The 24,406-nt window shown below is 41.0% G+C and overlaps 2 protein-coding genes across 3 annotated transcripts; both read right to left on the reverse strand.

Annotated features, from left to right (window-relative positions):
- Positions 1 to 11: 11 nt before the first annotated feature.
- Positions 12 to 11,877, reverse strand: smcr8b (Smith-Magenis syndrome chromosome region, candidate 8b). The gene is made up of 6 exons (XM_039803813.1): positions 11,143 to 11,877; positions 9,467 to 9,879; positions 7,142 to 7,890; positions 5,560 to 6,027; positions 3,403 to 3,907; positions 12 to 1,795 (listed from the first exon to the last, which is right to left on the reverse strand). The coding sequence occupies exons 1-6, from the start codon at positions 11,317 to 11,319 to the stop codon at positions 1,348 to 1,350; spliced, it is 2,760 nt and encodes a 919-aa protein (XP_039659747.1). The 5' UTR covers positions 11,320 to 11,877; the 3' UTR covers positions 12 to 1,347.
- A 1,738-nt stretch (positions 11,878 to 13,615) lies between these two features.
- On the reverse strand, positions 13,616 to 23,105 carry mief2 (mitochondrial elongation factor 2). 2 transcript variants are annotated; one of them, XM_039795780.1, is made up of 8 exons: positions 22,928 to 23,105; positions 20,480 to 20,639; positions 19,554 to 19,719; positions 18,099 to 18,190; positions 16,805 to 16,981; positions 16,514 to 16,677; positions 15,522 to 15,674; positions 14,514 to 15,018 (listed from the first exon to the last, which is right to left on the reverse strand). In XM_039795780.1, exons 2-8 carry the CDS (start codon positions 20,615 to 20,617, stop codon positions 14,514 to 14,516), a joined length of 1,395 nt encoding a protein of 464 aa, XP_039651714.1. In that variant the 5' UTR covers positions 20,618 to 20,639; positions 22,928 to 23,105. The 2 variants fall into 2 exon arrangements, with proteins under 2 accessions (XP_039651723.1, XP_039651714.1); XM_039795789.1 differs by lacking the exon at positions 22,928 to 23,105 and having other exon boundaries at positions 13,616 to 15,018; positions 20,480 to 20,617.
- Positions 23,106 to 24,406: the final 1,301 nt, after the last annotated feature.

A 24,406-nucleotide genomic window follows, 5' to 3' on the forward strand; every position in this document is an offset into this window, starting at 1 on the left:
TGGAAGCTCAGTGTAAAATATATGGTTTTATTTCCAGAGTTGATAAACACACGCTAAACTCGGCTCATATTTGCATCAATAAAATAACAAACGTAAAAGTACAGCGTTAAACAGAAGGAGGCTGTTGCTCTGTCATCAGCTGCAATTTAGAGTGAACACATCACCAGGTCTAATTAATAGGTTCTATAATGTTCATTATTTATATTACAACAATCCATTTTCTTTTAGGTTGTTTTCAATAAACTACTTCTACCTTCTTCAAAACTCTGCTGCCAGACTTAACAAGCCTTTAGCTGCAATGACTCCAGTTTAGTTTGATTACACTGGCTCCAGGTCATTTAGGAATCCATTTAAAAATTTGACAAAACTAATCTCAACTCAAGGTACACTCTCTTTTTCCAGAGCTTTCAACTGCATGTCATGTCTTCAGCAGTGGAGTTAACTCACTTGGCATGAAGCTGTCACAACAGCTGAGCCGTCTCCATGACAAGTGAATGAACTCCATACCCTGATGAAAACGTGTTATGCAGTTGAAAGTTCTGGAATAAGTGTACTGTAAACCTGCAGTACACGTGGTCTGTGTGGTACAACTGCAATTTCTGCAGCTCAGATTGTGAATGTTAAAAAATATATCAAATATGGCAAGTATAATATGAGCCGAGCATAATGTAACGTGTAGCTCATTTAAAGTCTAGGTTGATTTTTAAAATGAGATAGAAGATCCTCTTTTCAGACAACTTCAAGGAGAAGTTTGACATTTTAGGGAATTGGCTCCTCCTTTCTATACTGCAGCTAAACTGACAGAGCAACAGACCTAGTTACATTCAATGAAGTTTATAAAAGTAAATAATTACCATTCTGTGTAGTTCTGGATCAGTGAGAAACACAAACTACAAGCAACAATAGCATGCTGGTTTAACATCTCAGATGTTGTTTGGATTCAACAGTGTTCATATGTGGCTCAATTCTCTTAAATTACATGCGATTCAGTAATACCTATAACCGTAACACACTCCAATTTAAAAAAAAAACAACAAAAAAAAACAAACAAATAATAATAATAATCATCTGCTGAGGCTGCCAGCCTGTAAAAGTCTTTGGTGCCAGTGAGGCACTAGTGCATGTGTCCAGTAATCCAGAGATACATCATGGAGTAAAAATCATGCAAACACACATTTAACACTGCAAATAAAAACATAAGCGTGATTCTTCAGTGGCAGATAACAGTCTGCATCAGTCAAAAACAATGACAAACCAGAAACCCTAATGAGAAACCAGTGTTGGTGGGTGTAGGTAATATTACACACTATCTTCATGACTAGTCAATTGTTTTTGTCCATCCAGTGTTTAGGCTGCATATGTATTTCTGTGCAGGTGCACTGAGTTGTAAGAGAATCTTAAAACCGGTGGTCCACGCCCTGTGTGGCGCTGTTTGATGAGGTCGCACAGGAAATGCATCACTCTCAAATCGCACTCACTGCTACAGAACCCTCGCGTGACCAGGACGTCCGCTCCTTCTGTGCCATCGTTGCCTCCAGCAGCGTTTGGACGTCGTAACGCAGGACTAAACGTGTACAGCAGAGCCTGGTTGGCCAGTGCAGTCAGGCAGCTCTCCAGGTGCAGCAGGTAGGTGATGCCTCTGCTAATGCGGGCGTAAGGGTTAGCCAGTCTGCCGATGAGCGAGCCGGAGTATGAAGGACAGCGCAGCGTCTTCTGGTCCATATCCAACAGGGCCAAATAACGACTGTAGCGAGTCAGAGAGTGAAGAATGCTGGCTGAGGAGCTGGAGGACGATCTGGTCAAAAAGAAAAAGGAGAGAATGTAACAGAGCAGAGTTTTTTTGCCACATTGGGGGCAGCCAACAGCCAACACGATGTAAACACTTCACTGACATACAATATATATATATATATATATATATATATAAAGCTGATATGGTGAACATGTTGGCAAACAGTGTCTTGATATTATGTCTTATTTGTATTTTTGTATATTATGTTGATATGTTCCTATATGTATATTGTTGTCTCTATTGTACAGTGTACAATTCAATACATTGTACATGTGTCTATATTATTATTTGTCTACTGAATGTTTACTACTACATGTCTATTTGTTGAATGTATAGAGAGTTAACATAGACCATAAACCCAGCCTGATCTACCGGCGATATGATTTCCTCACTGGATCAACTGGGGGAGCTCATCCACCTGGCGCGCTATTGGCGGGTTTAACACGATGACGATGGGGAAGCGACCAGGCAGCTTCTCGTTTATATTCAACATTCAACAACCCAAGCGCAGCAACCCGTTGATGCTGCTGTCGCTGCTACGTCACCCGGATCGTTGGTCTGATTGGTTGAAGGACTATCCAATTGCGTACAGAGTAATTTGAACTATGCCCGTTGATCACGCCTCTTGTGCAGTAGAAAGTACAGAGCAGACTCCCCAGACTAATGTTCAATCTTAAAGGTCCCATGGCATGACAATTTCACTTTATGAGGTTTTTTAACATTAATATGCGTTCCCCCAGCCTGCCTATGGTCTCCCAGTGGCTAGAAATGGTGATAGGTGTAACCCGAGCCCTGGGTATCCTGCTCTGCCTTTGAGAAAATGAAAGCTCAGATGGGCTGATATGAGGTCATAAGGAGGAAGGTTACCTCCCCTTTCTCTGCTTTGACCGCCCAGAGAATTTGGCCCACCCATGAGAGAGAGACATCATGGCTTTCAAACGAGCAAAGTGGCAGTTGGTCAAGGCCACACCCCCACCCTCCACCTTGCCCCCCTCTCTCCTCCTCAATAGCTACAGACACAGAAATGGCACATACTAAGGAAAGCTCATTGTGGGACTGGCTCTAATGGCTGTAATTCTGCACCAAGGCTGAATTTTGGGAAAGAGACTTCAGATACACTATTAGGGGACCACTAAGGTCTATATAAAAGAGACTTCAGATACAGTATTAGGGGACCACTAAGGTCTATATAAAAGAGACTTCAGATACAGTATTAGGGGACCACTAAGGTCTATATAAAAGAGACTTCAGATACAGTATTAGGGGACCACTAAGGTCTATATAAAAGAGACTTCAGATACAGTATTAGGGGACCACTAAGGTCTATATAAAAGAGACTTCAGATACAGTATTAGGGGACCACTGAGGTCTAAAAGCATCCAAAGAGCAGCATGTCATGGGACCTTTAAAAATTTAGCTTGGTCTGGTGATAACCAGACTAGAGTTAACACCTACCGAAGTCAATAGTATACTTGGCCAATAAAATGGATTCTGATTCTGAAGATGACAGGGCATCTCAACATAAAAATAGTAATGAGGGGATGAAAGGGAGAACACATTAAACAATATAAAATAACTAAATGTTTTCTAACGGTTGCCTGTGACTGTACCGGTGTATTCCTATCAGTCTCCAGGTGAGCAGGTCGGTCAGCTGGAGCGGCGTGGTCAAACACGGCATCACAGCGTTTCCATCAGGACCAGGGGAAGGCAGGAAGAGACTCAGAGCGTCCAGCAGTTTTGTGACCAAACTCTCGTCTCCTCCGATGACGACCAGCGGCCGGCCGCTCAGGAGACAAAACACGGCATGCTGGGAGAAGGAGTTCTGCTTGAGGAACCGGAGGGCTCTGAGTCCAGCCTTCCGTCTCCTCCTCGGTTTCGAGCGGCTGTTGCTGTGGACATTTTGGGTGGGAGAAGGCGGGTCCGAGGAGCCGGTGAAGCTGGTGCAGTCGGACGCCTCGTCGACGCTCAGCAGCCGGAGAGGACCGCAGGGCGGAGACCAGCGGTCAGCCTCCGCCACGGCAACAGGAGGGGCCAAGTGGACGTGAAGCTCGGGCACCGGCTGGACGTTCTGACGGACTTCAGACCACTGAGGTGTCGACTCCACTGCTTCTTCAACTAACACAACAGTCGTATTACATGTTAAAGAATATTTCTAGTAGTTATTTTAGTAGTTGTGCCCCTCATTCCAATCAGTAATAATATTAACTTTGTACCACCAACTAAAGAGAAGTCCGAGGGGGCAAGAAACAGAGTCAGAGGCTCAGACAGGTTTTAAACAAACTTATTTGAAGGAGAAAACCAAGGCAAGCAAAAGTAAACTGTCGGTTGTAAACATCCATCCGAGTTTGCAGACAGACTGACTGACAAGACTTCTCTCAATCAACATTATAAATGTTTCAGTTTCACCTCCAAATGAAGTGTTTAGATCATGTGACTAGTTCACAACCTGCACCACCACCTTTGCCGTGTTCCCAGATGTTAGCTATTATTTTGCAGAGTATCATAACTGCTATAACTGCAAGCTTAACAGGTATACATTCTCATTTGCGCCGCTTTCAATCAAATGAATGAATAATATGAGATAAGATGTGTGTGTGCAATTGGGCATTGTGCAATACAGAAGTTATTGACCACAGCATGAGTTAACAGCAAATGTGCAATCATTATCAAAATTAAGTGCAATACGAGGCGGAGGATGTGTTGAGGGTTCTCTTCTGTTCTTCTGTGATTGTGAGGAAAGGTGGGTGTGTGTGTGGGGGTTATGGTGTGTGGTTTATTAGATGTTCATTGAAACACTGGATGAGATAATGTATGATTATGTTTCTATGTAGGTTCACTGTATGTTTATTGTGTGTTTATGCTGCGATGTGTCGCCATTTCGTTTCTCTCGAATGCCCAAGACGAATTTCTCCTATAGGAGACAATAAAGGCTTATCTTATCTTATCTTAACTAAAAATAACAAAAACATACTCAAGTTGTAATAAATTGAGTTAACCTTTGATAAAATATAACTGCAGACATATTACGTATCTGTAATAAAAGAAAAGTAATGAGTAACTTACTGCATGGAATAAATGACGTGTATATTGTTATTGAGCTTCAACCGCCTAGCACTGCCTAGCATACCGACACCTTAAGATGATTACATTACATTTGAATCTTTCTTCTCCTCCGCTTGTTTAAAACTGAACACTTCAAAACAGAATTTCACTGAAAATGGTCTACTCTATCCAGGAGCAGAGTGGACCAGTGGAAAAGTCTTAATGGCCTTATATTTTCTTAAAACACTATGTAAATGAAAGTGTGGACGTAAGGTGTTTTCACATGTAAACAGATTTTCTAAATTAGCCGTATAAGTGTGCACGTAGCCTTAACCCTCCTGTTGTCCTCGGGTCAAATTTGACCCATTTTCAAAAAGCTTCTATATCAGAAATTCCCTGCAACGCTCTTCACAAATAAAATAAATGATCAGTTCACTACTTTCAATGAATTTGTTTTTTTTTTCAATTTTATAGCATTTGAAAAAAAAAAAAAAAAAACTATAAAAGAACGTTGAAAAAAGTGACAAAATGTCGGGAAAAGATTCAAAAATGTGAAAAAAGAAAAGAAAAAATAACGTCAAAAAGCACAGAAAAAAAAAATTGACAAAAACTTTGACATTTTGACCCGGAAAAACTGAAAGTTTCCTGGTCGACAGGAAGACAACACAAAGGTTATATCATGTTTAAATGGGGTTAAGAAATGATCATTGTAGTCGATGTTTTACCTCGCAGTAGTTTGGACGTCTTCTCAGGACTGTTGTCATCATGGACTTGACTGCTCTTCAAACATTCAACGATCTGCTCCTCTTTGATTTTAATCTCACCATTAACAGCTGTTTGCTTTAAGGTTTCTTCTCTGTCAACGAGACTGCAATCTTCCCCAACAGGCTCTTTGTTTTCATCCTGATTTACTGAAGTAGCTGCATTCGATGTCTTCCTCTCCTTGAGGGCATCGTCAGATTCACTCTCTGTCAGTATCACCTTCCCATTCTCGACGCCGTTACTCAGCAGTTGGTGCTCTGCTTCTTCCTCTGTGATGGCGGTGAGGTCGTCAGGAAAGATGGACTCGGTGGTACTCAGTACCTCGATGCTGTCCTCACTGTTGGCTCGTCTGGCGTACGCTCTCGCGTGCCTGGCGCATGAATCTCCTGTGGCTCGCCTGCAAGAGGTGTCCATCATCCCAACGGGCGTTTCTGTTGAAGAGAGTGAACTGTGTCAGCTGGTCCGGTTGTCAGAGAGAGGCACGTCTGAGGGCAATATACTGGAATAGGTTTTATTATTATCAATTAGTTAATCGTTGGATCTATAAAATGTCAAAAGAGAGAAAAACTCCCATCACAACTTCCCAGAGTCCAGAGAGACATTTTCAAAGTACAAAAGCAACAGATTTACCAAATTAACACAGAAAAAAAAAGAAAATTGTAGAATTTGAGAAGCTGGAATCAGCAAATGTTCAACATTTCTGCTTGAAAAATGACTTTTAAAGGTGCCCTGCCACACATATTTCATTACTTTGTGGTAATGTCTGAAGTTCTACCATGGACTCTGTAACATTTTTTGTGGAAGAAATGCCTTGGTTACCTTGTTTCAAGCCATTCTAGCGTGGTATAGAAAGCCTGCAGGAAGACTCAGCTCGATTTCTGCCAGTACTCATTAATATTCAACAAGCTAAGCTGCTTGACTCTGATTGGCTAACAGCTAGTCAATGAGAGCCTGGCTGTCAGAATCCTTTACCCAGCCCAACTGGGCGAGCTCATGAATAGTAATGAGCTCAGGCAATATGATGTCAGACTGAACAGCTTTTGTAATTGGCCTGATTTCTCCGCTTATTTCTGTTCAGTGTCTAGAGCTGACAGAGGAGGCAGCAGTTCATTTTCACATTCACAACATAACACAAACACATATGGACCTAACATATTTCAAAAAATGCAAGTAAAAACGGTTTTGTTTGGCAGGGCACCTTTAATTGATTACCAAAAATGTAGTTGGATGCTTTTCTGTCAATGTAATAATCAACTAAGCGTGTCAGCACTGTGCTGTATTTAGCTAATAAAGACTGACATTACCAGCTGTAACGGTTGATTTCGCTATTTCTGTTTGGTCACCTGTGTGTAAAGAGGTCAGAAAATGGATGTAATTCATTATTTTAAATGTTAATTTTTGGGGGGGAATAATTGTTAGTGTGTAAAATGTGCAGAAAATGACACCATATCCCAGAGCCTAAGGTGAAAACTCTATAAATTGACACCTTCAGCCCAATAAAAAAAAAAGGTATTGAATTTTAATAATCAACTGATTGTTTCATACCTCTGCTGTCAGATCCAGCGACGCCATGCTGCGTCCGATAAGACTTCTCAGTCCCGAGCACTTCAATGCTGTCGCTGCTGCTGATGCTTCCTGTCATATCCGGGGCAACGTTGGGGTCAGGGGTCACTGTCCCAGCTTCTCCTGCCTCCAGTTTGATGGGAATCTCCTCCACGCAGGAGAAGAAGGACTCCATGCTCATTGGTTCTGACTGGAACATCTCCAGGCCGCTCTTACTTCCTGCCGTCCTCTGCAGCTCCACCTCGGCGCTCTCTCTCTCCTCCTCATCTCCGTCCTCTGGGCTCCACAGCTCAAACAGGAAGTTGATGAGCGTGAGCCTCCTGGACAACGACCGCGTGACACAAGCAGTCCGCAACGCACTCCTGTCGCCACGCAGGCGGCGCTCTGTGTCAGCGAGCTGCTCCTTGGTCAGAGACAGGAAGTAGGCGTTGCAAAGCTCGTGCAGAGGCTTCAGACGGCGCTCAGACCTGCAGGAGGTGGAGAGGGGGGGGCAGGGCTCGGGAGGCAGTAAGGCGGTCGGATCAGCGAGGGAGTCGGCTGGGTCGTAAGGCAGGAAGTCAGGCTGTTTCAGCTTCCTGTTTGGGTAGGAAGTGACCTGGCGGAGGAGGTCTCTATGAATTAAGATTGAACGCTCTACAGCTTCAAGCTCACCTGCTGCTTCTCCCTCCTCTGTGAAGCCATTCGTCGGCCTCTGAAGTTCAGTCTCCTGTAGCAGAGTCAAGCGTCTGTACCTGAAACAGTCACAGAGAGTTCATTTAGTCCGTTACTTAGAGAGGAACTTAACACCAGGCGGGGGAGCTGTGTTTCACGGCCTTCTCTGGCTCAAAGTTTTCAAGTCTGCACCTGTACCCACACCCCACAGGGGTCCTGGCGTACATCTGTACATCACTGCAGCAAGATGAGAAGTTAAACCACTGAAGGCCAGGCAAGATTTTCAGGGGGTCTTAGACTTCTGCTCAGAGTGATGTGGGTGTGTACAGAGTAGACTACACTTGATTTACATAACCATCGCTCACTTGCATCGGTTTGTGTGGGACAAATTACACATTCATCATTCTAATTGGTACATGCAATCAGGTGACCTCACATACTCCCAAAATAGCAAAGTGTTTTCACTTAATCTGGCTAATTAGACCTCTGCTAAAAGGTACCGGCACATTATGTTTCCATCTTACTGTGTATGAGAGCTGCATTTTACAGTCTGGTAGTGTGATAATGTACTAAATATTGTGATGAACCAAGCTAAAAACAAGTCTAGTCAGAACAAATGTGAACTCTGACCTGAGAGTCTGCAGAATTAGCCAGATGTACTGTAGATTACTAGCCTGACAAGCCAGACCCAACATCTTGATGTCACCCTTGGCAGGGCTCAATCCGAGGGGCGGGATAAACAGTTGTCTTTCAAATTCCCTCTGCACGTAATAGGATAGCGCTACAACCAGGCAGAGCAACGAAGAAGGAAGAGAAGCTAGTTGATAGATTAAACTTTTGCCGTATCCGGTCGGCAAAACTCCGAACACATCTTCCTTTTTAAGAATGACTTCAGTACCGTTCTTTGTTCTTTTCTCAAAGAAAAGCTGAACTCCAAGTCTTCCAGAAGACCGCTGTTCCCAGCAGCAGCAGCCATCAGCCCGCCCACCGACTCTATACACCATGTGATTGGCCTGACCAGAGTTTGGTTTTTCCAGCTCGCAAGTCAACAGAGAGTGCCTAGACCTCTCCCTGGCTGCAAATTAAATTTGCTGCCGCTAGGGTGCGTCTAGATTTCTAGGCTAGTAGATTCATATACTGTCTATGAGTAGATTGTACCAAAACAGGAAATGCATGCAAAAGTGTCATTTGACTGTACCTTAAGATGAATGATAAAGTTTTAATTTGTCCGTCGTAAACAGGTAAACAAGTGAGTCTGTACACTACACACCAACAGTTCTTTGAAGAGGTCTAATCTGTCCAAATAAGTGAAATCACGTGTGTGTGTGTGTGTGTGTGTGTGTGTGTGTGTGTGTGTGTGTGTGTGTGTGTGTGTGTGTGTGTGTGTGTGTGTGTGTCATTGGTGTCCACTGCTGTAAATATGTAGTAGAGCCCAACCAATACCAAGGCCAATATCAGAGATGCTAATATTAGTTTAGGCATTTCTGTACTGAAATGTCCTTGTTTCTTATTGTGAACATATAGGCAAATATGGATATATCTGCAATAAGCTAATATTGGCCAAGTAGCCAGGGGTGGCTGCTGATGTATCAGCCAGGCACTAATACATAAACACATGTATATTGGTAATTTCATCAAAGTACATCCTGATCTTACGCAAGCTCCTGTAATTTTCTCTGCAGCTCCATAGAAAATGCTTGTCTGTTTCCCGTCTTGAGGCTGTCGGAGGCCTGAGAGAAGCACGTCGACAGCTCGGAGAAGTTCTCCATCAGCTTCTTCTGGTCCGAACACACGTACGCCATGCAGAAGGGACGCACCATGCCCCGAGCCTCCAGGTCATACAGGGTCATGTGGTGAACGTATGCAAACGCGTCCTCCGCCGAATCTCCCAGAACCACTTTGGAGTCCTCGTTGAAGTTGAGGCGGGGACCGGGGGACGCAGGAGGAGTGTTGCTGGGGCCGGACGCCTGGTAGTCCACAGACATGATGCGAACAGAGAAGTGGTTGAGGTCAAATGATCCGATGACTCTGGGGTCGTCCGGTATCGTCAGCACAGGCTTGGGCCCCACCTGGAAATATAATAGAAATGGATAGAATTGTAAATAATAAAAAAAAATGATTAAGAATCTTTGGGTTTTGAAGACTTCACCTTGGGTCCTAGGAATTTTTTCTAAAATTCAATGTAGGCTAGTCTAAATGATTAATTGATTGATAAAAAAATATATAACATAATATACATTTTATTTTTATCGATATACAGGATGTACTAGACTTGCACTAACCATGTACCAGGCACTATTGTTGTGTGTTTTCAAAGTGACCGATTGGTCCTAGTTTTTAGTTTTAGTTCAGTTTCTAGTTAAAATCTTTAAAGTGGTTTGTTGTGTGATTCATGTGTGACTTGGCTGTTGTAGTGCAACAATTTCACACCGGGAGTAATAAAGTATTCTATCACCTATCATCATTATTTGATTTGTCTGGTTTTCACTGACATCTAGAAGACATCAGCATTACTGTACTTTCACAAGTTTAAATGTTCCTAGTACCAATTCTGAACTGGGAAAGAACTGGTTTCCAGTGCTATGGCCCTAACTTCTTAGAGACACTCATTCCTCCCAGATACCTAAAGTTTTAGCTGCTAATATTATAATTATTTTTGTTATTGTTTTAAAGAGTATATGTAGTTTGTTCTCAGGCCTCTCTTGCATAACCTCTTGCACTCTGACATCTCTTCATAAGTGCATGTATAGGGTCCTGTTTGTGCATGTGTGTGGTTTCCGGGCCTGTGTGTAATGTGCAACAACAACAGAGTTATTAAAGTATGTCTTCTCCTTCCTCAAAAGAGATCTTAATCTCACTGAGACTTCCTGAATACATTTTCAAGTCACTATTAGTTGCGACACCATTACCGTGACAGAAACTGAGCTGCACTATTACTTTTGTTGAGGAGAATGCAAACAAACAATCTAAAAACAAACAAAAGTAAAGCTATAAGTTAATATCAATATTCCGAGCTTCACTTTTTTATGAATTTCAGTTATGAAACAGAGTAATTCACATATGTGAATGTTGTTTGGCCAAAATAATTAATGTGCATCATTATTGAATCCTAGAAGGCTACACTACAGAACTATGACACTGCACACCTTATTCTATTGTCATACATATCCGATCTATAAAGATCTAAATGTTATTTCCACTGTTGTCCTTCCAAGATAACTAGCCTCCATCATAAAACTATAAAACGAGTAAGTCATTTTAATGACTCCCAACACTATAGCCGACCGGTATCACAGCAGGTCCAGCTTATTATCCAAACTAAAAACACACACCTGCTCTGAAAATTCCGCCACCAGTATAAAGTCTCTGTGAAACTGGGCTGAGGTGGTCCAGGGGTTGGATGGAGGCGAAAGGGGGACAGAGAGCTCTTCAGGTAGACCCTCGTCCTCCTCTCGTTCCCCAAAACCCTCAGTGGCGGTGAAGGCCAGCAGGTCCGGTGACCCGATCATCTTCAGACCGTGAGCGGTGGACCCATGGAGGATCTACTCAGCGGGGCTGAACCTGGGGATCAAACATAGATCTGTGTCCCGGTGCGACCCGGCCTTCACTCGGTGAGTCAGCTGTTCACACGGGACGCCACAACAACAACAGCAGCAGCTGCAGCCGATAGTTAAATACTTGTTGCGTAGTTGTCTTTCAACCACAAAGCGAAAGCTGTACTAAATTACAACTTCAAGGAGTATCCTGTGCGCTTCACGACAGTCTCGAAAACAAGCGGCGTTTTCAGGAACAGACGCCAGAGAAAACTTAATGGAGAAGCGAAACTTTCCTGCGGGCGGCAGTCACAAGGTTAGGTACCTTTTTTTTCCCCGGGATTTGTGTTCCTCTTTCTAGTAATTGGAGAGCTAACGTTCAGGCTAAAACTACTTGCGTTTCGGTGTCACGTATTTGACCGGCAAACTGAACTCTCTGCAACCATATTTAGCCATGTGACAGACGCCGGGGACCGGGGACGTGCCGGTGCCGGTCTACACTGAAGCGGCGCTTCACGTAAAACCAGGCTGAGGTCAAGAGTCAAGTCAAATACGATGACGAAGACTTCCGGTCACCAGTTTCAAAGTAAAACATTTTCTTTTTTTACATCTGCTAAAATTAGTCCTGCATTCAGAACATACTTCAGTGAAATTAAAAAAGTACAAGCTAAGCATCATAATATACTTAAAGTACCAAAAGTAGAAGTAGGCTACTCCATTATACAGAACGGCCCATTTTAGAATAATGTTTATGTTATTAATAATGATTGATGCATTAATGTGTACATCACTTTGATGTTGCAGCCAGTAAAGGTGGAGCTAATTTTTTATTTCCAAATAAAAAATAAAAAAAATGTATTACATAATATACTGCTGGGTAGCTTAATAATGTTTTATAATTTGATCACCAATATATTTTGTATTACTAAAGTTATCATATAAATGTAGTAGAGTAAAAAGTACAATATTTGCCTCCAAAATGTTGTGGCGTAGAAGTATAAATATACTAAGGTAAACTACAAGTAGGCTACCTCAAAAATGTAGTTCTTTAATAAATATACTTAGTTACATCCCACTACTGGTTACAAAGTCTTAGTTGAAGTGGATTTAACTGTATGATCATTTTGGAGGATGTAGTTTGTGGTGCTGTTGAACTGTATTCACATATAAACCAGTAAAAGTTAACAGTAAAAAAAACTTGCACCACTAAGGCTAATGTATGAATTATGAATGATTTAATGAATGAAAACAGTATAATACAACTACAAAAAGTAGCCTCACATCGTCTGATAAGTTTCAGCACATTTAAGGATAAGCTCACAATTTTTTCAGAATGAGGACCGAAGATTTTGTTCCCCATCACTTATTGAAATCTTTAGGAACGGATCTACTCTCTGCCAGCATGCAGGAGGAATTATTACAGTGATCAATAACTAATTTAATGTACATCCTGTATGGGCATGAGAGTATTGTTTTAAGACACAGGTAAACTGAAATGACTTACATCTTACAGAAATCCATGTCACATGTTGGCAGTCATCCATTTCTGTTGTTATCAGGCTATCAGCGGATGGTAACAGTTATCAGCTGGCTCTCACATGACATGATTTTAGCATTTTGATTGACATTTGCATGAAAATAGTGCAAAACGTTTACAAAGTTGCATGACTCTCCTCATGGGGCAACACCCCACAGAGGATCATCGGCTGCACCCTCCCCTCCCTGAAGAACCATTCATCCATTCATCCCGTTGCCTCAGCAGAGCTAAGGCAATCATCCCAGACTGCTCCCATCCTGCCTGTCTGACCTGCTGCCCTCTGGCAGGCGCTACAGGTCAATCAGGACAAGGACAAATAGACTCAGGAACAGCTTCTTTCCCCCAAGCCATCACCACACTGAACACACACACAAAAACACCAACACACACACACACACACACACACACACACACACAAACACACACACACACAACACACACACACACACACACACACACACACACACACACACACACACACACACACACACCATGTGCAATAACTAGTACTTTTAGTGTGTATATTTCTTTCTATTTTATGATTGTTGTTTTACTATTTATTTCTTGTCTTTTTAGATTCACATTTATGTTACTGGGTGAACTGCTGCTAAAAATCATTCATTCATTCATTGTTCATTTGTACAATGACAATAAATCTTCTGATTCTGATTCTTGTATAAGAAAGTTTAACACGAGACATCTTTGTGACACCATTTCGAGGCAACTGAGCGAGAATCTAAACAAGCGTTTTAATTGTTATTAGCAGTTTCACTCTTCAATCACAGAAAATCAATTTTTAACTGAAGAAATGGCCACAACATTCATACGGTATTTAAAAGCAAATGCATAAAATGGTTAGGCAACTTTAATCATAATCTAAAGGGTTATTACCCAAACAACAGACTGAACACTAAACAAGACAAACAAAATACTGCATACTTTAACCTCCAGTATGATAAAATATATACTTGGCGATAAATAAGTCCAATTCAGAGACTTAATGGTTTAAGAAGTGCATTAAAACCTGTTGGTTTTCAGCAGGTCATTCATTTTTCTGCATAGTTAGAATATATTAAAAGAGATTTAGGTAATAATGCAGAGCACACAGGCTAGAAAGAATGAATGCACTTCAGCAATAGACTGTCCTCTGATGTTAATAGATATACTGAACTGTATGTGACCATGCTGACCATCACCGACTCCCTGTGAAAAATAATAATCACGCAAACTTAAATGCACACTTATGTCAGGCACATCCTGAAGCATCGTTTCAAACATCTTGATAAACACTTCCTCAGCTCCTTTCCTTGGCACGTCTCCTTTCCTCGGAGTGATTATTATAGCTTGATTATCACTTTCACATCTGCAATGTCTCTGTAGCTTCTCCTCCTCCAGTTCAGACATCAGTCCATGGCGCCTGCCATTTTGTTACTCCAACTGTACCCTGTTCCCTTGCATCAAGGCCGGACGGAGGGGCTCACCAAAGAGTATAGACAGTGGGAAGAAGTGTGTGTGTGTGTGTGTGTGTGTGTGTGTGTGTGTGTGTGTGTGTGTGTGTGTGTGTGTGTGTGTGTGTGTGTGTGTGTGTGTGTGTGTGTGTGTGTCAGAGCTTGAGAGATGTGTGTGCAGACAGTTATATGAGCAATATTTCAGGCTCTGACACAGCGCAGTAGAGCATGAAGCCCATCTGGTCCACCTGGTCCTCCGACAAGCCGCTCAGCAGATTGACAGCTGGCTTGAAGTAACTGTGTAACGCCTCTTGTTCGAGGTAGCCAATCAGCTCTGTGATGCACTGCTGGAATCGCACATGAACGCTGATCTCGGACCAGTCGCTCTCACTGTCACTGAGGTGCAGGATGAGATTGGCAAGCGGGGCGGCTTGAAGCGGCCGCAGGGCAGGGTTCAGTCTGCACGCAGCCTTGAGGATTTTAAGTGTGTGTCTGCGGTATCCGTCGTCAGCGGTGTCGAGCTGAGTCAGGCGCTGAGTCTCCCACGGGTAGAGAGACAGGTGCCAGGCGTTGACCCAGGGAGAGGTGAGCTCAGGCTGGGCGGTCAGAACCACGTCCCCCTCCCTCAGCAGAGGCAGCATGGAGATGAACAGGGACTGATCACTGCTCTCGGCCCACTCATTTCCAGGCCTGAAGATTTACAACCAGAGAAAAACACACGCAAACATCACACAGGTGGATTGCATGTTTAAACCTGCATTCAATTACCTTTGTTTACACAGTCTTTTGAGCCATTATTCATATAAACATAAAGTTTTAGAGCGAGAGTTTTTCTTTTAGCATCCTGTTTACCCAGGGGATTTAAAGGGGTTTTGGGAAGGCCTTTATGCATTAGGGACACGATTTAGCAACAGACAAATGGGGCGAATCAACAGCAATGTTGTTTCCAAATGAACAGCAGCTTACCACTAAAACTTAAAGAGTTTTAAAATGTTTTGGAAACTGAAACTGGTTCCCAAAACTGGTGTTCTGGAAACACTTTAGACTCCATCGACTATTAATATTTGTGTCATCACTGCCCTCTAAACTTCAATGTGTAACCTCTAATGGTGCGAAAAAACCTATTAAAACCAAGCGCTTCATTTGTAATTGAACCTCAACATTGAAAACAACAATAAAGAACAGACACACACCGAATCTCCAGTTTTAGCTCTGGTCCTCCCAGTACAGGTCTGACGAGACAGTCCAGAGTGCTGCTGATGGACGGCCAGTTTATAGTTTCCATGACAGCTTTACTAAACATGTTCACAACAGCTTCTGCGGACAGGTAACCACCCACCAGGTACCTACAAGACACGAGAAGAGACTGGTTTTAGTGGATGACTCCATTTTCCTGGAGAACATGTCCTCGCATACCTTTAGCTGTGATTAAGTAAGCCTATTACTGCTGCTTCAATGTTAGTAAGTTACAAAGGCTGGTGTAAAAGGTAGCATCACCGTTTACGCTTACGCTCGATGATGATTTCAAACTAAAATCAATGAGCTGATAGAGTCTAAACAGCCATGGATCTGCCAAGTTGAATGATATCCGTGGTTTCATCACTGACACCTCTTTTATTACACATTTCAATCTTATTCAACGTGAATAAAAAAAAAAAAAGTATTGATTAAGGCTTTTTTAAGGATCCCTTCTGTGAATATCTGTAATGTAAACATGAAATAGTTTTAGTTGGAGCAAAAACAAGTCGATTGACAGAAAAACAAATCGGCAAGTATACTGATAATCGATTAATTGTTTCAATAATTTTTCAAGCAGAAATAATGAAAACATTTACTGATTACAGACACTCAAATGAGAGATTTGCAAAGTTGTGATGGGCCCTGCATAGACTAAACGGTTAATTGAAAAAAACAAAAAGTCAGCAGATTAATCAAAAATGATCATTGTTGCAGCCCTAGTGTTAGTTATTTACTGATTTACATGCAAGAGATGTTGGCACATTCATTTTCCTAACAATCACTTCTGCATTATTTGCAGTAAAAAACACAATTGTTGCTAATTAGCAGTAATAATTATTAAAAATAGTTACAACAACTGAGCTGATTTATTTATATAGACACAAGCACCTAAAAGTCCAGGTTGCCTGACGATTAAAAAAAAATACATATATATGTGTGCCATCACCTGTCCCAGTAGCTGCGTCCTCTGGGAAAATATTCCAGATTGACCCGGCGGACCATCCAGTGCAGCGGGTGTGTGAGCAGCGTTTCCTCTCCCGGGATGAGACGCCACAGAGAGGCTTCCAGCTGTAGAGGCACCAGCAGACATGCATGGTCCGCGCTAACCACCTAAACACACACAGAAATAAACCCAGGTGGTATTTATCTAATACTGTACCATGTGACGTCACTGAAGGGGAAAACACATATGTACAAGTGTATTATCGGCCAGAAAGAGAATACATTGTGTGTGTACCTGCAGGTCATCCAGTAGAGAACCTCCGAGGCTCATTTCTCCCAGGGGCATGTCAGGAAGACGGCTGTGCAGAAAGCCCTGGATCTCAGTGCAGATGTCCAGAGCTTGAGACTGAGCCCTCTGGACCTCATGTGGAGTTAGTGCTGCCCTCGTGTGATAATACTGCTGCAGTCGCTCCTAAACACATTTTACACAGTTTTCCAGTGATACAGAGCTCAGGCAGGCAGACAGCTACTGTACTATGACCATGTATGTGCATCCTTCACAGAGGTACAACTCTAAATATTGAAGTTAACAAAACAGTTCTACTGGGAATGTACAGCTGCCTCTTGAGTAGTGTAATATTCAAAGTCATGTTGTGCCTCTAAGCAGACTTAGGAACTCTGACAGCATGATGCTTTGCCAGTTAAGTTGCTGCGAGGAGGTAAAGTAGTAAAGAGCAAAAAAAACAGTACTGTGTGTATTCTGTTACTGCTGCTTAAGAAGCATTATCAAATCAAACAATACATTTTATTTGTCACATGAAAATTGTACGAGGTATAATTTTAGTGAAATGCAATCCCCATCAGCTCCTTCAAATAAAAAGGTGAATAATCTATCATAAAAACAAGTATTAGCATTATCAAGTTAAGCCCTACCCTTGGCAAAACACAATTGGACCGAAGAAGCATCTGAAAAAATGGATACTGCCATAAGGAAATGCATCACTGATTCTATTGTGGTTACTTTACTTAAAAAAGTTATTTGAAATACAAGCATTGGCCAAGAAAAATCTAATTTAATCCTTTTTTTTTTCCTCAGGTATTTCTACAGTGATGCGGAATAGAAAATGAATATGTGAGATGATAACTATTCATAACAGATACAATTTGCATAAACTTTCTTAAAAGGCAAATCCCATTGTTTCAAATCCCTTCTTATGTCCAGTCATGCGTTTGCGGCTGCTCTACTCACATTTGCTGCCCAAATTGTTTCATGTAGCTCGTCCAGAAAAATCCACAACATTTTTGCTTGTGCGGATGTCCTGCACACCAATTCAAAGCTGTTTTCATGCTTGTTTGACTTCTTCTATACAGCCAGTGCACAAGCACACAGTATTTTGATTATGCAGGGCTCCCGGGGCTCTGTGCAGCCTAACCAGTGCATAACAATGCTTATCCCCTAAGCACTGCGCTTTACAAAACATGTTACAAATGCATAAATTAATGAGCCAACACTGAGCGAGCTCTTACAGCAGCCGCTAAGACTAAATGCATAATATATGCATTTTAGACCTCAGAGCCAAAATGCGTACCTGCAAACTGAGGACGCACAGCTGGAGCCTCTTGGACTTTGACTCCGGTTTAGACTCCAGAGAGGACATCTGAGGTTGTTGGCACAGGTCAGCTGATTGAGAAAGAGATCAGAGGGCCACAATGATGATTAGAATATACACATCTATGTATTTTAGGGGTGGGGGAAAAAAATCGATACAGCATGGTATGGCAATATTTTCTGTGGCAATACTAGAGATGTTCCGATACCGATACCAGTATCGGTATCGGCTCCGATACTGCCTAAAACGCTGGTATCGGTATCGGGAAGTACTGGAGTTTATGCACCGATCCGATACCACGTAATAAAGCCCTAAAGAAAATCTACGTTAAAGTAGTTTATTGATGTTCTTTTTCATTATAACTATAAAAGAAAGTTCTGGGGCATTACTTGTTTGCGTTTGTTCATGTTTCACAAAGAGTTTAACCTGAGCCAGACCGACAACAAAGAAAGAAATCATATCACATCCATACAGAGATAGTAGTATACAGATGTTAAAACATAATGAAATATATGACACGCTGGTATCGGATCGGTACTCGGTATCGGCCGATACGCAAGTTCAGGTATCGGAATCGGTATCGGGAAGCAAAAAAGTGGTATCGGACCATCTCTAGGCAATACTGTATCGATACACAGATGCCAAGTATCGATCTATTATTATATATGTGTTGGTCAGTTTGACAATCCCTTTGTGCAGCAATACAATTGAAGTGAGATGAACAAACAGAGATATTTATCTTTTTAGATGAAACAGATGTTGACAACGTTTCCTTTTGGAGACATAATTTGAAATTGGGAAAAATTTGAAGTTGGAAAAAAGGTGATAAATTGCAATATATCGCAGAATATTGCAATATGTTTAAAATCGCAAGAATATGGTGTTGTGACATAAGTCTTGTGATGATATCGTATCGTGAGGTACCACCCCCAATGTATTTGTGATATTTCTGTGTGTCTCATTTGCCTGAACACTTTTGGTTGCTGAGATGTAGAACATACTAGAGATGGTCCGATACCACCTTTTTTGCTTCCCGATACCGATTCCGATACCTGAACTTGCGTATCGGCCGATACCGAGTACCGATCCGATACCAGCGTGTCATATATTTCATTATGTTTTAACATCTGTATACTACTATCTCTGTATGGATGTGATATGATTTCTCTCTTTGTTGTCGGTCTGGCTCAGGTTAAACTCTTTGTGAAACATGAACAAACGCAAACAAGTAATGCCCCAGAACTTTCTTTTATAGTTATAATGAAAAAGAACATCAATAAACTACTTTAACGTAGATTTTCTTTAGGGCTTTATTACATGGTATCGGATCGGTGCATAAACTCCAGTACTTCCCGATACCGATACCAGCGTTTTAGGCAGTATCGGAGCCGATACCGATACTGGTATCGGTATCGGAACATCTCTAGAACATACCTTTCTGCTGTTTGGCTGCCTTGGCAACATGTTTCATCACCACACCCTTTATGCCCTTCTTGATCAGTGTGGGGGAAGCAGAGACCAGACTCAACTCCTCCCAGCTCTCAGCCATCTTCTGCTCCACCTTTTCATCATCGGCTGCACGGCCTGCGCGCTCTATCAGCTTAACACAAACACTCATGGTCACACACGCTGCACTGCATGACTGATAATGCGCTGCCCAAATACAGAGTACATCCACTGCCATATCCTGCAGGCAAACCAATTTAAAATGAAGAGGCACAAAGATAGCCTCTGCCTCAAGGAAGTCTATTAAATACAGATTACATATTTTACATTACTGCTGCTGACCACTATCCAAATGCATTTTGACAAATTTCCTGTCGTCCAGGCAGCAGTAGATTTAGATTTATTCCACTACCAAACAAAAATCAACTTCAAACGTATTTCATTTATTAAATGTATTTGTCAGCTTGAGTTGATGTTAATGATGTTAATTAGATTCCAGAGTCAGCTGCCAAACAGCAATCATTTTAACAAGCAATACTCTGCCTAAACCCAGGCCATACTTGTGGATTTGACTACTGACCACATAGCTTGGGGATGCAGTAGACCTATTAGTAGTCTTAACAATGAATAGTTTTGTTATGAAATTTAACAAAACTTGCTACAAGTAATGAAAAAGCTGGAGGATGAACTGCTAATCTATAAGTGGACAACTAAAAATACAACTCAATGCACAATAGTTTTTTTGGGTGCTAGCATAGCACTTGTGCATTAAAGATTCATGAAGAATCCAGGGCTTTACATCTCTTTTTCCCCGGGTCAGAATTTCTGCAGTAATGAATTTCTCCAAATACAGATGAATGAGGAGTGCATGAACGATGCACTGATGTGGTACTAACAACCTGAAAACCACTCACCCGTTTCACTGCCAGTGTAGCAATTCCTAGCATGGCAGCCCCACCAACTCCCAGAATCAGCCGGGCATTAGACAGCAGGAAGTCAATCACCATAGCGATGCCATCCTCTCCTCGCCTCCGACTCCCCTGGAAGTTCATTGCTTCCTTTTTTGTGGTTAGCCTTGGGAAAGGAGAACGCATAACAAAAATTTAAGTGGGCAGAAAGTAACACAAGACATGACTGTCAGGTAGAGGGAAAACAAACTCTACCTGCAGAAGTCATTATCTCCTGAAATAATTGGGATGCAGCTAAACTTCCACATGAATGTTATGAAGTCAGAATAACCAATGAGATGAGATGAGCTGACAGGATATGCAGCAGAGTAATATTAAAATATGTTCTGACAGGTGACAAATAATATAATGAATGAATGGAGAAACTTAACAAATGCAAATGTCTTCATACCGGGCACGAGGGTCACTGGATGGTTTGATGAGTGTTAAAATACTGTAAATACTTGACTGAATGATCAGATCTCAACCCAAGTCAACATGTATGGACAGGTTGGTTTTGGACCGACGTGTTAGACAGCGCTCTCCATCACCAAAACACCAAATGAGGGAATATCTTTTGGAGGAATCCTCCCTACAGCAGAGCTTCACAAGGAGAAACTAGTATGTCAAATAGGAGAAGTGTTTTCTTTTTTTAGCTTTCTTCCCACTGCAGCTTTAAGTGTATTTTTAAAACAGTCACGGATTCACTGTATTACGTTTTGCTGTTGACATGAAGAACATTTTTATTTTATTTCATTCTGTATAGATTATAAATCCCCTTGAGGCAACTGTGCAATATTGGGCTCTAGAAAAAATAATAATAACATCACTTTTATTAATTAATTAATATAACCTTCCCATCATTTATAACTCTGTTGACAACTTCAGTTTTGGGAAACTCACCGCTCTGCTGCTGTCTCTCACTGGCCTTAAACACAGTGCATTTGGAGTCATATTTTAGACCTTTAACAACCATGACAAATCTTGTTTTTAGAAACAGGAAGCTCCCAGAATAATCGGACATGATTATAAAAAGACAACTATGTATAAAAAGAGCTTTGGGAACCAGCCCGATTGTTTTCTCTTGGCTGCTTCTGTGTCAGATGTTGGTGGTAGATAGGCCTGTTTGCACGAGACATATTGGTCCTTTTTCGCAGGAGACCTTTTGACTTGACATAGGAGGAAAATCACAGTTGTAATTAATAACATTTAGCACAGCATTTCCAGTGAGACAAATGGAATGCAGCCATCATTAATGTTATGAATTACACCTGATTTTCTTTCTGTGCCATATCAAAATGTCTTTTGTGACGTTTTGTCGGTAGGACAGCTGCCTTTCTAACCTGTTATGAAGGATGGTAGGAAGCTGCAGCGGTGGTGCATGCCTCTTTAAACTAAATCCAATGGTGAGGTTATTAATGCTGGGAAGCAAAATATGAATTTGATCTGAGATCTGTGAACCAATCCTTCAAGCTCGCTCATTTGAGGAGCAGACACATATGTGACCATGACATAAATATAGTCCTATGCTTAGTTTGTACAAAACTTGAAGTATACACTGGGCTCATCATATTTAGCTCCAGGCACCTGAGATCCAGAAATAGCCACAGGACATCACTGTGAACTATTTCAACCGAGTGCGTGTCGTCTCTTTTTGCCAGAGGTACGGGGTCCCAAGAATGGAGACACGCTCTATTTATAGACCCAATACATGCCACGAGTCCCACCACCTGGGTCAAATTTATAACGACCTTCCTAGTCAAGTTACAGCACAACAAATGTCTGCAGCACGAGCAGTCCTGCTGGGGCACTTTCAACGTCAGAGCAGAGTTCACTTTTTTAATGTTAGTGTACTTTCCATCAGATCAAACAAAGGACTCATGGCGTTCATTAGTAATGCATTATTATTTAGTATTTAGTAATGCAATGACAGATTTTTAACATTAGCATCATACACCGAAAGGTTGTTACTGTAAGTGAGGGGAGAGGTAGAGTATGGGACAGACAGTAACAACGTAATCATATACATAAAAATGTTTGTTCTGTTTTCTTTTGTGTTTGCTTATCTTGCAGTATTAGCGACATGCCACGCTCCTGGTTTAGCTTAACACATTTACTTTATCATTCACCTGCTGCCATCCTCTCCAGTGTTTACATAATATACAATGTAACACCAACGATTACTAACAAGCCAGTTGGTAACGCAACACGATACAATGTCCATTTAGCTAACCTACATGACCAATCGGCCAACTAATTATAGCCATTTTAGCAGCATGAAGAACAGCGTCAGCGTTAGTAAAGCTAGCCCATAGATATAAATATATAACGCTATCTATGAAACTAGCCAGCTGTTTAGTTAGCTACATTAGCAGTCACTGACAGCTATCCTCCACTACTGTTAAATATACTTACCACTCAGTGCGGAGAGAAATATAACAGTCCGACTCCACACCATTAGTGTTTTGATACAAAACGTATTTCGTATTTCTATCGTTAACGGACACAGAGAAAATATAGCTAGTTGGCTAGTTCAACCAGCTAGCTACAGCTGCTGTATTCTTCTTCGTTCTTTTAATTGCGGTTGGCATTCAACGTTAAGGTGCAGCAGCGCCCCCATGAAGAAGAGAAAACCAACTAATCTCACTACTAGAAGGTCCATTTAGCAGTGATGGAAAGTTCCTAAGTTATGGAAGACTATTTCGAGATACATACTTGTACTCTGTTCGTAAGTATTTCCATTTTATGCTAATTTGTACTTCACTACATTTCGGATATATATATATATAGGCTATATATAAATCATAATTTTAAAAGTGAAAGGATCCATTGTTACAGCTTAAACAACCAAAAGTACATTCATTAGTAAACACTTAGCTCCACCTTGACCAACAACATTAAAGCACATCTTAAATATGAATACATCAATTATAGTGATCCAATAATAAAACAGTGTAACACTGACAGCAGCCACTAAGAGTACTTTTACTTTTGATACTTGAAGTTCATTTTGTTCCTAATACTTCTGTACTTTTACTAAACTTACATTTTGAATGCAGGGCTTTTACTTTTACTTTTAGTGAATTATATTTTAAGGTGTGGTATTGCTATTTTTACTTAAGTAAACAATTTGAATACTTCTTCCACCACTGCCATTTAGTGACTGTTTTAGTGCTTTTGATCATATCATGTAGTCCTCATCAGCAAATTTAGTTTAGTTAAACTCTATCTGCCAATTTCTGGCCAAACTCCAACAGCTTTTTCAAGGTCAAGAATAATCTTTGAACCTCTTATCTCAGAAACTCTTTTCCAAACATGCTGCAGATCGATTTGATTGCCAATCTGTCAATTCTAATCTTTTTTCTTTTGTAGTCAAAACCCATTAATCCAATTATGACAACCCCACAGCTAAAGCAACACATTTATTTATGCATTTGCTACCAAGACTTGATCAAATTAAACTTAAATAAGAAAAAGCAAATTGACGTTAAGCTGTCCCCTTTCATTTGTGATCCTTTGAATTTGTTATTTGTTTTAGAATCAGTGTTGCCTTTGATTGTACAATTGGAAATATTTAAAAGCAGATACATTTTTTTGTATTTTCTTTATTGAATTATAAATACCTTTCTGGAAATACTGAGGATGCATAATATACAAACTTATATAACAATCAAAGAAATATTAGGGGGATACAGAAAGAAAAAGAAAAAAAAAAAAAAAAAAAATAAAAAAAATAAAAAAAAAAAAAAAAAAAAAAAAAAAAAAAAAAAAAAAAAAAAAAAAAAATTAAATTGAATTGAACAAAATGTTTTTTTTTTTTTTTTTTTTACAGCTTACCAACAGTGTACCTTAAATTTTCAACCTAACAAAACATAATATTCAGTAAAGGAGGTC

Source organism: Perca fluviatilis, chromosome 1 (genome assembly GCF_010015445.1).
Source record: "Perca fluviatilis chromosome 1, GENO_Pfluv_1.0, whole genome shotgun sequence".
Taxonomy (NCBI): Eukaryota; Metazoa; Chordata; class Actinopteri; order Perciformes; family Percidae; genus Perca; species Perca fluviatilis.

What these genes read in the sequence shown, in the direction of transcription:
- smcr8b (XM_039803813.1), bottom strand. Translation starts at nt 11,319, where the DNA reads ATGATCGGGTCACCGGACCTGCTGGCCTTCACCGCCACTGAGGGTTTT. An exon ending in TGGCGGAATTTTCAGAGCAG is followed by an intron (nt 9,880 to 11,142) that starts GTGTGTGTTTTT and finishes TTATATTTCCAG; the next exon opens with GTGGGGCCCAAGCCTGTGCT. An exon ending in GACGTCCAAACTACTGCGAG is followed by an intron (nt 3,908 to 5,559) that starts GTAAAACATCGA and finishes CTGTTGTGTTAG; the next exon opens with TTGAAGAAGCAGTGGAGTCG.
- mief2 (XM_039795789.1), bottom strand. Translation starts at nt 20,617, where the DNA reads ATGAACTTCCAGGGGAGTCGGAGGCGAGGAGAGGATGGCATCGCTATG. An exon ending in TGTGCGTCCTCAGTTTGCAG is followed by an intron (nt 16,982 to 18,098) that starts GTACGCATTTTG and finishes AAATGTGTTTAG; the next exon opens with GAGCGACTGCAGCAGTATTA. An exon ending in CTCTACTGGATGACCTGCAG is followed by an intron (nt 16,678 to 16,804) that starts GTACACACACAA and finishes GTGTGTGTTTAG; the next exon opens with GTGGTTAGCGCGGACCATGC.